The following is a 13,558-nucleotide window of genomic DNA, read 5'->3' on the forward strand; positions in this document are numbered from 1 at the left end:
ATTTGGTCTCTAATTTTAGCCCCAAAAATATTTGCCAAAAATCATAAAATATTTCTCAATAAGTAGAGACCGGAAATCATATCCGTTTCATATAATAATAATAATATGAGGTGGCCATTGCGAAACCGAGTATTGGATGATTAGAAAGTGTCATCCATCAAAAAATACTGCCAGTGCCAGACAAACAAGATTTCAAAGTATCAGCCGACCAACACAAGGAAGAAGGCAAATTGATTATGGAAGGTTGAGTGGGGACAATATTAAATTGAGGAACCAAGCTTGCTTTTGTGAATGAATAGGATAAACGAGGAAAAAGACAGCAGACTTCGAGCTGTATTCTCCAACAAAAAACTTTAAAGGTTTTTAATGCAGTGTGTATTTTTCGTGAAAAATACTTGATTTTTTTAATCGATTTTCTTGTGAGATTGTAATAGGATTGTCCAATCCACCGTGGCCGACCTAGGTGGGTGGGTGGGGATGGCTGTCTGGATTTTGTTCAGATAAGTCTGATTCCAAGCCTTCCAGGTAGTGTCAATGTCATTTCTCAACCAACCCGCGTGCAAAAGGTATTCATTCTCTTACAAGTTGACTAATAATAAATCATTCGGGGTGCAATTATCAGATTGTGAGGCTGGCTTTTGGGTTCGGATTTATGGGTTGGATCCCAGAAATTTTCTGGTCTGAATTGTCTGAAATTCGGATAGGGTATGAGATTGGAGATCACCTCACCTAAATACATGTCCAAGCAGCATTGAAATCTTGTGTGGTGTTGAACAAACTTAATATTTTTGACAAGTGATTACAAATTATCAAGGTTTTCAGATGACAAAGGACCAATAGTAGAGAGGGGAGAGACATGGAGGGAGAGAAAAGAGAGGATGCATTGATGTTCTTATCTTACAATGAACATACTGATAACAACCAGGTCAAGCGCCAAGGATTATGTTGTTAATCTAAACAAATCAAGAGAAGAAAGTTGGTGCACCTTTTGCTCTTTTAGGGCAAGGGATAGTTGCGTATAGTTTACCGGAGTAGAACTGAAAAGTTCAAGTCTTCCCAGGTCTTGTCAGGCCCAATCCTGAACCACTCCCCAAATGCTTAAAGGCCGTTCCATCAAGATGATCTCCATGGGCAGCAAAGCCTGTCCCTCCCTTTTCCAACTTCACCAAATTCTTCTCTTTACATCCTCTGTTGCAGACCAGACAAACCTTATCAACCACCATAAACTTATCAGCACACTTCTTGCAGAAGACATGTCCACACGAGCTAAGAGCCACAAGTGAAGATGTGTTGGTCAAAGTAGCCTTGCAGCTAGGGCATATATAGGTCTTGTCAAGAGACTTGGGTTTCTTCTGGTCGCTAGTGTCTTCCGTGAAGAATATAGGGAAGAGAGTCTTCAGCTTGAGTTTCTCGTTGCCTTGTGGACAGATTGTATTGATCGAGGGGGCTTCAACTTTAACAGGAGCTTCAGGTGTAGCAGAAGGCAGCCAAAATGCCTTCATTGTCCGCAGTGCTTCTTCTTCATAAGAAGTGACCTTCACACTATTCGCCCCATGGAAGCCATTCTTGCCTTGGCTGTGGTTTTTATCACTGTATTGTGGTACTGCACCATGGTTTTGCTGATCAAATGCATCAAGTTCTCTGGCTTTCTGCGACATTAACTTCTCTTCTTCCTCTTCTTTCTCTTGCTTCTGCTGAGTAGCATGAGCAGCTAGCCTCCTGCCAGTTATTAAACCACTCTTCAGGACAGCATTAAACATATTAAACAAAAGTATGAGGAAATCTTCATTCAGATGTAACCATAAGGCCAGTGCAAAACAGGCCCCCTCTTTCCGTGCCAAGAAATACAATAAGACCTATTTGTTCTATACCCTACCTACATAAATAAAACATATTTGATTTAAATTCAATTCCTATAAAGAGATCAAGAACAGCAAAGACACACATAATAGTATTTGACCACCTTTTTTTATTTCAAATAAAAGTAATAAACCTAATGTGTAGGGAGCAGACAATAGAACATCTGCTACCTTCAAGGTGGACCAGCTAAACTTCTGCTGAGAAGATAGTACAGCCTTCATGTTCAGAATAATACTTCAGTATTGACGACAAGGCAAATTTAAGCTCAGTGGAAACAAAATTGGGGTCAATACAAGCCATATCCTTCAACTTCCGAATCATTCAATGACCATGGATTAAAACTTTCCCACTTCTAAACGAACATTCTAAGAGCTTCCCAGCAATCATCTTCCCAATCAAACATATGCTACAACGGCACAGCAACATATCCTCCAACCATCCAAGTGTACACAGCAGCATACATCTTGAAGACAATTAAAAATTATAAAGCAGATCTGCCAAGGTAGAGCTACAATGAATATGTTGTTTCATTTTTTTGGAGGGGAAAATACCTTTATTAACCATAAAGAAAACTAACAGAAGAAGATCCTCCCTTAACATCATCAAATATATAAATAAAAGGAATAGAGCCAACAGAGATGGATCCAGAGATATTACAAATAGAAGGCCATTGAGTAGATTGTGAGCCAAAATATTGGAGCGTCTGCTATTATACGGATAACCCAAACACAATTCTCAGTCTCCCGCATCAACTTTTTGGTTTTCTATCCAGTCTCAACTCAGCTTTCAGTTGCAAAAGTTTAAAACTACCAAAGTCTGACAAACCTCTTCCTTTAGTTTATAAATATGATGCAAAACATATTTTTCCTATCACAGTGAGTACTATCATGCTCCAAACCACAATCATCTAGCTGTAGCATCATCGGGCTTCAATGCATCCCAACAAAAATGGAAAGCAACTATTATGCAACCCACCCCTGGAACTTAGAATGGCTGGCATGTTTTGGACGGTAGAAAGGGTAAGTTCTAGGTTTAAAGTGCCACTAACTTACCTAACAAAATCAAAACTTTGGAATTATACAGTTGAAGTGCCAATTTTATTAAAGGCCCATCTCAACACTTCCGTCAATTATTCCTAACATGTCATAAATATAAGATGCACACAGGTTGCATGGAATAAATCTAACACTGTTCAAGTAGACTTAAGAATACTTTTTTCACAGTTTGAGATTCCACCCTTAATTAATGAAACAACTTACATCACTTAATCCCCCAGTTGCAGTGTGCAAAGAAAACATCAACACTATACCTACAATAGTCCCTTTTGTTTGTGTCTGAAAGCTAGAAGTATTCCCAGAATCTCAGATAAAGCACAAAAAGGGCTACCTGATTGTCACCAAACAAAACCCAATCCCAACTTTTATCCTAGTTAACGCTAACAAATGAAGATATCACTAGCAATAAATAAAAAAGTCACCCAAAAAGTCCAAAACCCATGAACATGCATTCATGAACTTCTCCGAGTATAAACTAAAATCGTAAAGGGCATTACTCTCAACTATATACAACAGCATAGACCAAAACATCTTTAACCATTCATTCAAAAGTGAATATTTATAAAGAAATCCTTGCCCATAAAAAGCTATTTCATATCCATATAAATCGCCAGTCTTTCCAGCACGAGTTCATAATCCTTATTGAAATTCTTCAACATTAGATTCTACTTACTGGGCATCAGTCACCATAACCACACACATACAAAAATCAGATTTTTAGCTTCATTTCTCTTACTCATTTGTGTACGCAACAAGAAATTAACATGAAAAAAATAAAAGAAAAACAAAATTCGACAAGATATTAATAGTGGGGCGTGGAAGAGACCTCTGGATGTCCTTCTTCTGGGCGAGAAGGCACTCGAGAATGCACTCCTTGCAGAAGACATGACCTTTGAGGCAGCACAAGGCGTCAATTAGGGGCTTCAGGCAGAGGCAGCACGCGTCGAAGGGCTTGATGGAGTCTCTGCCCAGCCTCTCCCTCTGCGTCCCGTACCCTAGCTTCCTCTTCTCGTCGTACGTGAAGAACGCGAGGTCATTGTTGTTCTTCGAGTGCCTCTGCGGCATTTTTACCTCTCTCGCACAAAAACAAAACCTAAGCTTGGAGAAGACGAATGAAGCCTGAATTGAATCGAGCTTGTAGATTTGATTCAGTGATTTGGGGGTTTTTTGTTTTTTGGTAGAAGATGTTAAAGAGTCCTCGTCGCCAGACCTCATCGGGTCTGAATGGGCCAGGCCCAGATCCGATCCAGATTCGGTTAGATTAACTAGGCGGACCCTTAAGAAGATACCTGCCCGAGTAATTTTGGGACGTGGTTTAGGCTTATCAGATAGAAAGCCCAGCCTGGCCCGAAGACAAAAACATGAGAATTTCTTTTTTTTTTTTCTTTTTTACGTGTCGACACAAGAGTGCGGAGAGGGAATTCGAACTAGTGATTTCAGTTTCATAAGGCGTAATCCCTAGCCAATTGAACTACTTCTTTAAAACTAAAACATAAGAATTTTATTATAATTTTTGGAGTTCGGATAATTTGATAAGATCCATCTAATTTTAAGAGTACGTTTAGGTTTGCGATTTTTAAAAACGCAATTACTTGTTTTCTTTTAAAATTATGCGTTTTAAAAAAAAAAGTACATCGTTACATGCGTTGTGCATTTTCAAATCACAATTTTTTGAAAACACAAGTCTAAAAAATCTATTTTTTACTATTTGGTTTAAAATTCGCATTTCTGTCTATAAAGTTACACCCTAAATGAAATGGACATAATATCCTTAAGATTTTATTTAATAATGTACCTTGTTTCTTCATCTTCTGTTCTTTTTTTTTTAAGGGAAATTCTAACGGATAAGATGTTATCATGGTAGCGTTGAGATAAAGATTAATGTTTGATTCCTCCTTCTCATCTTTTTTTGGTTGAAAAAAAGGATAATATAAGAAATTTAAATGATAAAATAAATTGCAAAGAAGAATATATAAAATTAATTAAATATTTGGATAAGGAAACTATGGAAATTCCAAAGGGACAAATATTGAAACTTTCACTGACAGTTCTGACACATTTGAAACTTGTCCCTCACATATAGCGGGTCGCCGCTGCCTCCATACACCGCCTGGTGACACAAGAGAAAAATAAAACAAGCATATCCAAATCTTCCCCAAAAGCTATTCTCTTCCCAAAACCCACGACAACGCCGAAAGAAACACATCAACAAAAAAACATCCAAACAGTTAAAAAACCGAAGAAAAAACTATTATGGCTTCTCCGAAGCACGCAACGGCGATAACGGTGCAGCCGTCGTCGCCGAGGTTCCCGACGAGCGGGACGCCAACGGCCGGGGCCCAGCGGAAGATCGGGATAGCCGTGGATCTGAGTGACGAGAGCGCCTTCGCGGTGAAATGGGCGGTACAGAACTATCTGCGGCCCGGGGACGCCGTGATCCTGGTTCACGTGCGGCCTACGAGCGTCCTTTACGGCGCGGACTGGGGCGCCATCGACGTGGCGGTGGCAGAGGACGAGCAGTCCCAGCAGAAGCTGGAGAACGAGTTCGACGCTTTCACGTCCACCAAGGCCAACGACCTGGCGCAGCCCCTTGTGGAGGCTCAAATTCCCTTCAAGATCCACATCGTCAAGGACCACGACATGAAGGAGCGCCTCTGCCTCGAGGTGGAGCGCCTAGGTTTGAGCACTGTCATCATGGGCAGCCGCGGCTTCGGCGCCTCCCGCCGCGCCTCCAAGGCCCGGCTCGGCAGCGTAAGCGACTACTGCGTGCACCACTGCGTCTGCCCCGTCGTCATTGTTCGCTTCCCCGACGAGAAGGATGTAGAAAAGGCTGTTCTGGAGGAGGATCCGGAGTACCATGACGCATTGGATTAGCAAACTGGTAATTTCGATTAGTTAGTTGATAATCCAATCTTTATTACATTTCTCTAAGATTGATATATTTGCATATGATTGTTTGTGTATTAATTAGAGCATATAGTAGTTTGAACGAATTATTTGCTAAATGATATCATTTAACATTCAATTCTCTATGCTGATTATGATTGAATGATGTTATTATGCCGATGCAGATTAACTTAACTATGCTCTTTCTTTAGTTCATCAGCCTCATGTCATGTTCTTTGAACTTGATATTAAATTTCTTGTTCTTAATCGATGGTTAATGCAATATATTGAAAATGATCGTTTAGTTTTAAAAGTGTCTCCTTATCAAACAAATTTTAAAGTGTCTCTTGTCAAAGTTATAAACAGTCTTTTGTTGCAGCCATTTTTGCTGAACTTTATCATTTCAGAAAGTGAAACATCACGACAGCCATATTTTGCGGATCTCGTTCAATTTTGGTCTTCTTTCACATCGCTTTAACCGTTTCAATGTATTTGTCATGAACTCTGAATTCCCATATTTGCTGATACCTGATACATGTTTTTTTTTTTCCTTTCCTTTTAATGGCATAATAATAAAGAAAGTGCTTGGGTTACTACAACTTATTTGTAGTTCACATGAGTGGCACGTGGCACAACATAGGTGAAAATATTAAGCAATAAAATTTGACAAATAAATTTAATTGTTTAGTGGCTGACATGCTAAGTGCCACGTATAACAGACTTGTAGTAAAAGTTGTAGTATTCATAATAGTACTCTAATAATAAACTCAAAGGCATTAAATATTTTTCCTACCCTTTTTTCTTGTTCAAATATAACTTTGGTTTTGTGGGTTCAAATAGTTCAACAGATTTTATCCTTTAGTTTCAGACTCCATATTTATTTTCCCAATTGTAAACCTTATATGATTACTGCCATTTTTGGTGAAATGTTTTATTCAGAAAGAGAAACATAATGATGTTGTTTATCCCACATCGAGTTCAGTAACTGGTCATATCTTTGTAGAGATTAATAAAGCCCCTTTTTGTGAAAAAAATTAAATGCTTTAGTTGAAATCCCTTTGATTGAATTCTGTTTGCTGCATGGGAGTTTGTTGTTTGACTACACCTATGGTAATTCGATTTGGCATTAATTTATTTTTGCTTAAATATTTGTTGATGGTATTGTTGTTACTTCTTTAGGGATTAGGTAGAGGGGGTGGGGGTGATGGGTGGAGTTGTCTTGTAAACTTTTGCATATTTGAGTAACAAATTTCATTACGGAAGCACCTAAAAGGTGATGGAACCAAAAATACATGAAGTATACAAACTGGAGTCACTCTTAAAGAGAAGAAGACTAAAAGAAAAGAAAGAGGAGAAACAAGAAAGAAAATGATATAAGTCGTAAGTCCTAAAGTACAATGCATCTATATGCCAATGATTCCCATCTCAAATTTTTTTCTCCTATGAAAACAAGGTGGAGGGTGTCGTCGTGCTTTCAAGACCTATAAGTTGTATCTAACCTGCCAATTAAAAAAAAGTATGATGCGTGTATAAAATTATGATAGATATCTGGAGCTGTAATAGATGAATGAACTGAAAAACAGAGCAATGCCATTCCCATCTTTTTGTTTTCTTCATCTTCCCTAAAAGCCTTGTTCAGATGTAACTTATTTATTTGATTTTTTATATCATAACTGTAATTATTGGCTGTCCAAGAAAGAGAGAGAGAGAGAGAGAGAGCAGATTTAATGCATAGAATGTCTTGACTCCTCATGACACTAAAAACCGTAGTTGAATTTCACCAAGTAGAGGAAAAAATTTTGGAATCAAAGTTCCTCGAGGGTTTGAAGATGCAGCTCACAGTAGTTGGGTTCGGTGGGTTATTAAATTTGAAATGTTGTTGAAGATATAATTGAACATGGTAAACTTTTATACCCAAGATATGATGGGAACGGATAAGTGTGAGATGGCAGATGTGCTAATGGAGCTTAAAGGAGTCTGCAGAAAAGAGTTTGGTGCGGCTAAAAGGAGCAGCACCCTTGAATCAATACGATGCAAGAGCAGCTTATGCTCTTGGGACCATCTAAGATGTAACTTGGCAAATGGAGTTAAGACTGTCCTCTTGTTGGAGGAACAGGAAAATGGTAGTCATGCTTGTCGAAGATCATGAACTGATGTCGTATGGCTAGTCACCGCAATGGCTAGGTGTTAGGCTACCCACGTTGGTGGGGAGATGTCTGAGCCATCCCCAGCCACCATTATGGCTGGCTGAGAAGGGAAGAACAAGAAAATGGCAGAGCAGTCACTTGGGCTTGGGAGTGGGTTCAGGGAGCTGTGGTGGGTTGGAGGACCGGTCAAAAAAACACTTCAAAAAATCCGTTTACAAATATGACCTAGTGTTCTAATTTTTTATCATAAAGAAGTTGTTGCAGTTTTATCTTTTTCACGTGACTGATGTCATTAATTCTCTCTATTGTGTGTGAATGTTGATATTGAGACACAGCTTCCATTCCTCGCAGATGTGGATAAGGCCTCATGAGTATAGATGGTGGGAATGCTAAATGTTTGTCCGAAGATGTTTGACAGTTTGGAATACTCCTGGTTGGTGTGTGGTCATGTCTTGTGGAAAAGTTTGGTACTACTCTCTGTTTCTGGCATTCTACACCGTTTTCACCACATTATATATCTATCGTGTTTGGAAGGATGCATGACGGATGAAGTCTTTCTTGTGCTTTTAGGTCTTTGAATATGATAGGCTTTTCTTGTTAATATAAAATCTTCTGTCTGGAGGCATTTTACTGGTTGCAGCCACACTCTTTCAGTGCTATGACATTGACAGGAAGATGTGTAAAATGGCCAGAAATGCTAGAGCATCTATTCCAGTTATTCTTTTATCCTTTTCCATCTTCCCTTTTTTAAAATCAATCATTGGATTCACCTTCACTTAGGTGAGTCCTACAAATCAAATGGTTGATTTTAAAAACAAAAGTATGGAGAAGAATGGGAGAAGGATCGAGATAGATGCTCTACCATTTCTCAAAATGGCCCCTACTTGTCACATATAGCTAGATGCAATGGAGTATACCTGGTGGTAACACGAGCTACAAGCCTACAATGTGGTCTCCTCACATTGTTGGCAGAGGTCCCAATTTTTGAATTGAAGTGTTTGGGCCCCTTGGGGTTTACCCGTGGGTTAGTACAATATAATCTAATGGATAGTTGTGCGAACTGAATTTTCCCTCATTAGCCAAAAAAGAAAAACTAGTTGCAATTTCAAATATGAAATATCTTCACAAAATGGTTTCTAAACATTGCCATTTATTACAATGAAAAAAGAAACACCAGCGAGGATGTTATTCCAAGGAGTTCATTCACTTCATGGTGTAATTTTAGACATCATGTATGAACTTACAAGAGTGTATAATACTTGTTGCAGAAAGTACATTTAGCCCCATTAAATTATTACTCTTTGGTCATTTAGATGTGACAAATAAAGTTACATACGAGTGTACAATAAATTTCTTTACCTAAACTGTCTAAATTGACTTTGATGAATTATCCGTTGATTTATTGTAACAGAGTTAATTAGTTAAATAGATCTAAATGAGTTAGTAGGAAGCACGCCGAGTTAACTATAGATTAGTTAATTTTCGGAGGCATTCTAACAACTTGGTAACATCTAAAAAAATGTACACACATGAAACATAACTTACTTTTGATAGTCTAAGTCTTCATGGGTTGGAGGACTTACCGAATTGAGGGCTAATTATGACATTATGATCTTATAGAATCGAGGGCTTATATATATATATATATATATAAATAAGGAGAAATTCTAATACTACTAGGAATCTTTGGTATATATATATATATATTGTAAGAGCTTCAGGATTTCAATAATTTGAAATTTTCCTATAGACTATAGGCTTATAGTATTTTTGACACTTTTTTCTCAAATATGAAATATGTTAACATATAACTCAAAACACAAAACTTTTTACACATTGTAAGAATATTTTGACAACTTGTTATTAAAAAAAAAAAAAAAACAAAGGAAAATGAAAATTGAGTGGCTATGTGGCCATCCTAAGTGGAGGAGATCAGGGGGCACTGAAAAGTTTTTTTTTTTTTTTTTTTTTGATAATTGACTTAGCAAAAATCAGACCGTCGATTCCAAAACAAATAGTTATGATCGAGATAATTGCAGTCCCATTGTAGAGTATCGCAATCCATCTTTTTTTTATCAGGTCCCCAAGTTCCTGTTAAAAAACAATTCAAACAAATACCGCTAAAAGTCACAGTCAACAAATTCATTAAACTTTGCTGCGGAGCCAAGATATGAGAGTGTTTTCACATACATCACAAACATCTCAATTCCTAGCTACTAGAAGGAAATAAAGATACAAAAAAAAAATCTTTTACCCATCCTCCAAAATAAAAAAAAAATAAAAAATAAAAAATAAAAAATAAAAAATAAATAAAAAGGCTTCTAAATAGAAAGAAGCCATTGGATTGTCCAATTTATTTAGTTACTTACCCACAATTAGTTTTGCTATTGCATGGCCCTCACTTATTTGGAACCGATCCCCTAAGCCAAAATGAGCCATTAATAACCAAACAAATGTGATAAGCTCTCCTCCTTTGCTTAGTTGAGCAACATGAGTATTGGGCCTGCAATGGCTTGCAGCATAAGACAACAATTCCACCCACACTTCACTCATTATACCCCATCTCTTTTTGTAATCCAATTTGTTTAGCTCTTTTGCGAGAATACACGCATCGAACAACACAGATTTGCTTCTGTCTCCCTTAACAGCAACAGGCTCCACATCAGTATTTACTTTAAGGATCATTTCACATACATATTTTTCTTGTGCTTTATCATTTTCTCCTGTTGGTTCCTTTCTGGTAAAGAATTCTATGGCCTCGGCACATGTATCGCGGAATCTTATTTCGCCAATACCTGCTACAGCAGACATCATAGTAGGCTGCATAATTAGAAGATATAACATATAATCCGAAAGGGTTTTACAAAATTCACGACGACTATCACTTTCGTCATCCCTCTGATTGTCCGTGTCACTATTCTTAAGATAGCAGAGATCTGTAGCAATATGCCATAATATAAGACTCTGATCAAAATCAACGTCCACAATATAATGCATCAACTTGCTGCTACCCTCCGTAGTCCAATCATTATTTTGTAGAACCCATTCTCCTCGGGCTGAACATATTCTCTTTGCAGTTTCAGGTTCATCTGCGAGCTCGGATTTCTTTTTTAGCTGAACAAAGATGAATTCCCATAGCTTTTCTTCAAATGGTTTATTGGACACATATTTAATCGTATCATAGAAATCCTTCAAGTTGAAGAGATATATCACCATACGACAAAAACAATCGAAGCAACTACGCTTCTTGTTTGGACGTTCCTTGAGACAATAATGTATCAAGTTGTATTGATTTAAAGATTCAGACCACCTTCGGAGTAGGACTTGTCTAGCCCCGTACTCCAAGCAACTTGGTTTATTTTCCCCCCAGTTTATCCTCTTGAGCTTGAGATAGTATCTGAGGAGAAAGAGGAGCCATCCCTTAATAGCTTCTATGCAGAAATTTCGCCTCGGTGAGTTCACGATGGAAGCAGCAGTCCAATCAGAGAGAGCCAGCATAACGAGAGCAATTATATCCAAGCCTAGTGCACCAAAGAACAAGGTATAGCTAATTTCAACGTCAATCTTGCGAAAATCATGCTTATCTATTGTATAGAAGATTGAAAGGGCTGCCACAACCGCAAACCAAGATATAAACCGGACAACGAGGTGTCCAAACATTAAATGCACCACAGCAGCCTTGGTATAGAAAACTTCATACATGAAGTTGAGTTCAACCGCTAGCACTCTAAAGGCATCTACCGGGGTTCTCTTATGGAAAAACAATCGGCTCTCTTCACGTACGCGGAAACTTAAGATGAGATCCACGATGAGACCCTTGAAGATTTGGAAGAAGTGATAAGCATGTTCCACCGCCTTAAGGTCATCATCCAGTGGGCCTTCATCTTCCGCCGCATAACGTGCAGTTTTGGGCTCTTTACACAATTCTAACTGAGTCGGGAGTTTGGCCTTTTCCGAAGCAGAGTATGCGTCCATGATCTTTTCATAGTTCGGCCCTGGGTCACCAGGTGCTTTAACCATGGATTGCCTTAATTTATTCGGGTTTGCTTGAAATAAAGCATATGTTCGCTCACCATACTTGAGGGTTCCAGCGACAAACAGAAGGATAGTGGGAACCGATAACCTGTTTCTGGGAAGGGATTGGCTGAAGACAGTAAAAGCACTGACAACCCGGTTTAGGAGCCCAATGAATTGCCTTTGCCAGAGGCCGGCACTATCCTGTTCGGGTAAATGATGCAACAAAAGAAAGGGAGCCCAAAACGCCAGAATGTCAGCATATTCATCATTAGGGAATTTCCGAGAACCATGTTGATCATGAATCTCTTTTTGACTGTAAGTTATAAGTCCCACTGCAACGCTAACAGCCCAATCAGCCACCAAGTAAGCTACCAAACTCAGCAGCACTACTATCCAACTTCTTGTTCGCTTTTTGAGTGGTGCAAACAGAATTAGAATGCTCTGTAACCAGAGACTTAACAGAACGAAACCTTGGATGTTCCATTGATCATACAACTTCTTCAATCTGGTAAGGCCCGAGTTATACATTTTCTTGCTTAATTTTCTTTCTCGTTTCCTTCACCCTGTTCAACAAAAAAGTATTAATTTTTAAGTTGCTAGAACAAAAGCACACTAAGTTCCATATTTTGTTTACTGATTTAACAAATTCTAATAGCGTGAAACGTAAGAATCAATAAAATTGTGACACGTGTCCTATTTAAGTAAGTGTCACACTAACCGAATTTGTTAAATGAGTTGGCATAATTTGATTGTAAAAGGTAAATTGTTTTTTTGGCAGAACTAAGGGATTTCTGAATTCATTTTGATACCATAGTGAGCTAATTATGATAGTCAAAACATGATTACCCAATATAATAGTTGGTATAAGACTAATGTCCCCAAGGAATAGCTCAATCGGCTGGGAACTACACCTCATGAAGCGGGACAGAAATTAGCTATAAATTGGTTTGTAGCTAATTCATACAAACCAATCTAATAAAGTGACATGTATCCCTTAGCATGTGAGAATCACATGTTTTTTAATAGCTATGAGATATATGTCACTCTATTAGATTGGTTTGTATGAATTAACTACATATTAGTTTGTAGATAATTTTTGCCCCATGAAGCGGAGGTTAATTATTAGTTCGAATCTCCATCCCCATTTCCCTCCCCTTTTGCGGACATGTAAAAAAGAAAGAAAGAGTTGACTGCATAATATGACGGTTCAATTATGGACACCAAAGTTTTTTAACGGCTTTTCTATAAGAATAATTGTGTTGACGTAAAGACAAAATAATTTATAAAAATGACATGTGATGATGAACTTTATGGACAAACTATACAAGATATGTTATTTAATATTCTTTTAACATTTTTTTAGTATTCTCAGTTGACATGACATGCTTGATTCATCTTTACATAAATCTCAATTAAAAAAAAAAAAATTAAGAGGAAATCATATCAGTTAAAAATGCTAAAAAAAGGTTTGAATAATGTTAAATGGCATTTCTCCAAACTATAAAGTATAAACGCAAGGATTTCACAAATAAATTGATGGCAGGTGCATGATAGCTCTTATAGAACATAAAAAGGAAAAAAAAAAAAAAAAAA

At 37.8% G+C, this 13,558-nt stretch overlaps 4 protein-coding genes across 4 annotated transcripts in view; 1 reads left to right on the forward strand and 3 right to left on the reverse strand.

Moving 5' to 3' along the window:
- Window positions 1-863: 863 nt before the first annotated feature.
- On the reverse strand, window positions 864-4,061 carry LOC132171116 (E3 ubiquitin-protein ligase CSU1-like). Its single transcript, XM_059582345.1, has 2 exons — window positions 3,742-4,061; window positions 864-1,719 (listed from the first exon to the last, which is right to left on the reverse strand). Exons 1-2 carry the CDS (start codon window positions 3,978-3,980, stop codon window positions 1,047-1,049), a joined length of 912 nt encoding a protein of 303 aa, XP_059438328.1. The 5' UTR covers window positions 3,981-4,061; the 3' UTR covers window positions 864-1,046.
- Window positions 4,062-5,036: 975 nt separating this feature from the next.
- LOC132171117 (universal stress protein PHOS32-like) lies at window positions 5,037-8,587 on the forward strand. The gene is made up of 2 exons (XM_059582346.1): window positions 5,037-5,796; window positions 8,300-8,587. The coding sequence occupies exon 1, from the start codon at window positions 5,169-5,171 to the stop codon at window positions 5,787-5,789; it is 621 nt and encodes a 206-aa protein (XP_059438329.1). The 5' UTR covers window positions 5,037-5,168; the 3' UTR covers window positions 5,790-5,796; window positions 8,300-8,587.
- A 1,722-nt stretch (window positions 8,588-10,309) lies between these two features.
- LOC132169959 (uncharacterized) lies at window positions 10,310-12,493 on the reverse strand. Its single transcript, XM_059580896.1, has one exon. It carries the CDS (start codon window positions 12,491-12,493, stop codon window positions 10,310-10,312), a length of 2,184 nt encoding a protein of 727 aa, XP_059436879.1.
- A 30-nt stretch (window positions 12,494-12,523) lies between these two features.
- Window positions 12,524-13,558, reverse strand: part of LOC132169960 (uncharacterized) — a 2,999-nt gene continuing 1,964 nt past the window's right edge. The window contains exon 2 of the mRNA XM_059580897.1: window positions 12,524-12,528. Coding sequence (XP_059436880.1) covers window positions 12,524-12,528 — 5 coding nt within the window. The remainder of the gene's footprint in view (window positions 12,529-13,558) is intronic.

This window comes from Corylus avellana, chromosome ca2 (assembly GCF_901000735.1).
Source record: "Corylus avellana chromosome ca2, CavTom2PMs-1.0".
In the NCBI taxonomy this organism is placed as follows: Eukaryota; Viridiplantae; Streptophyta; class Magnoliopsida; order Fagales; family Betulaceae; genus Corylus; species Corylus avellana.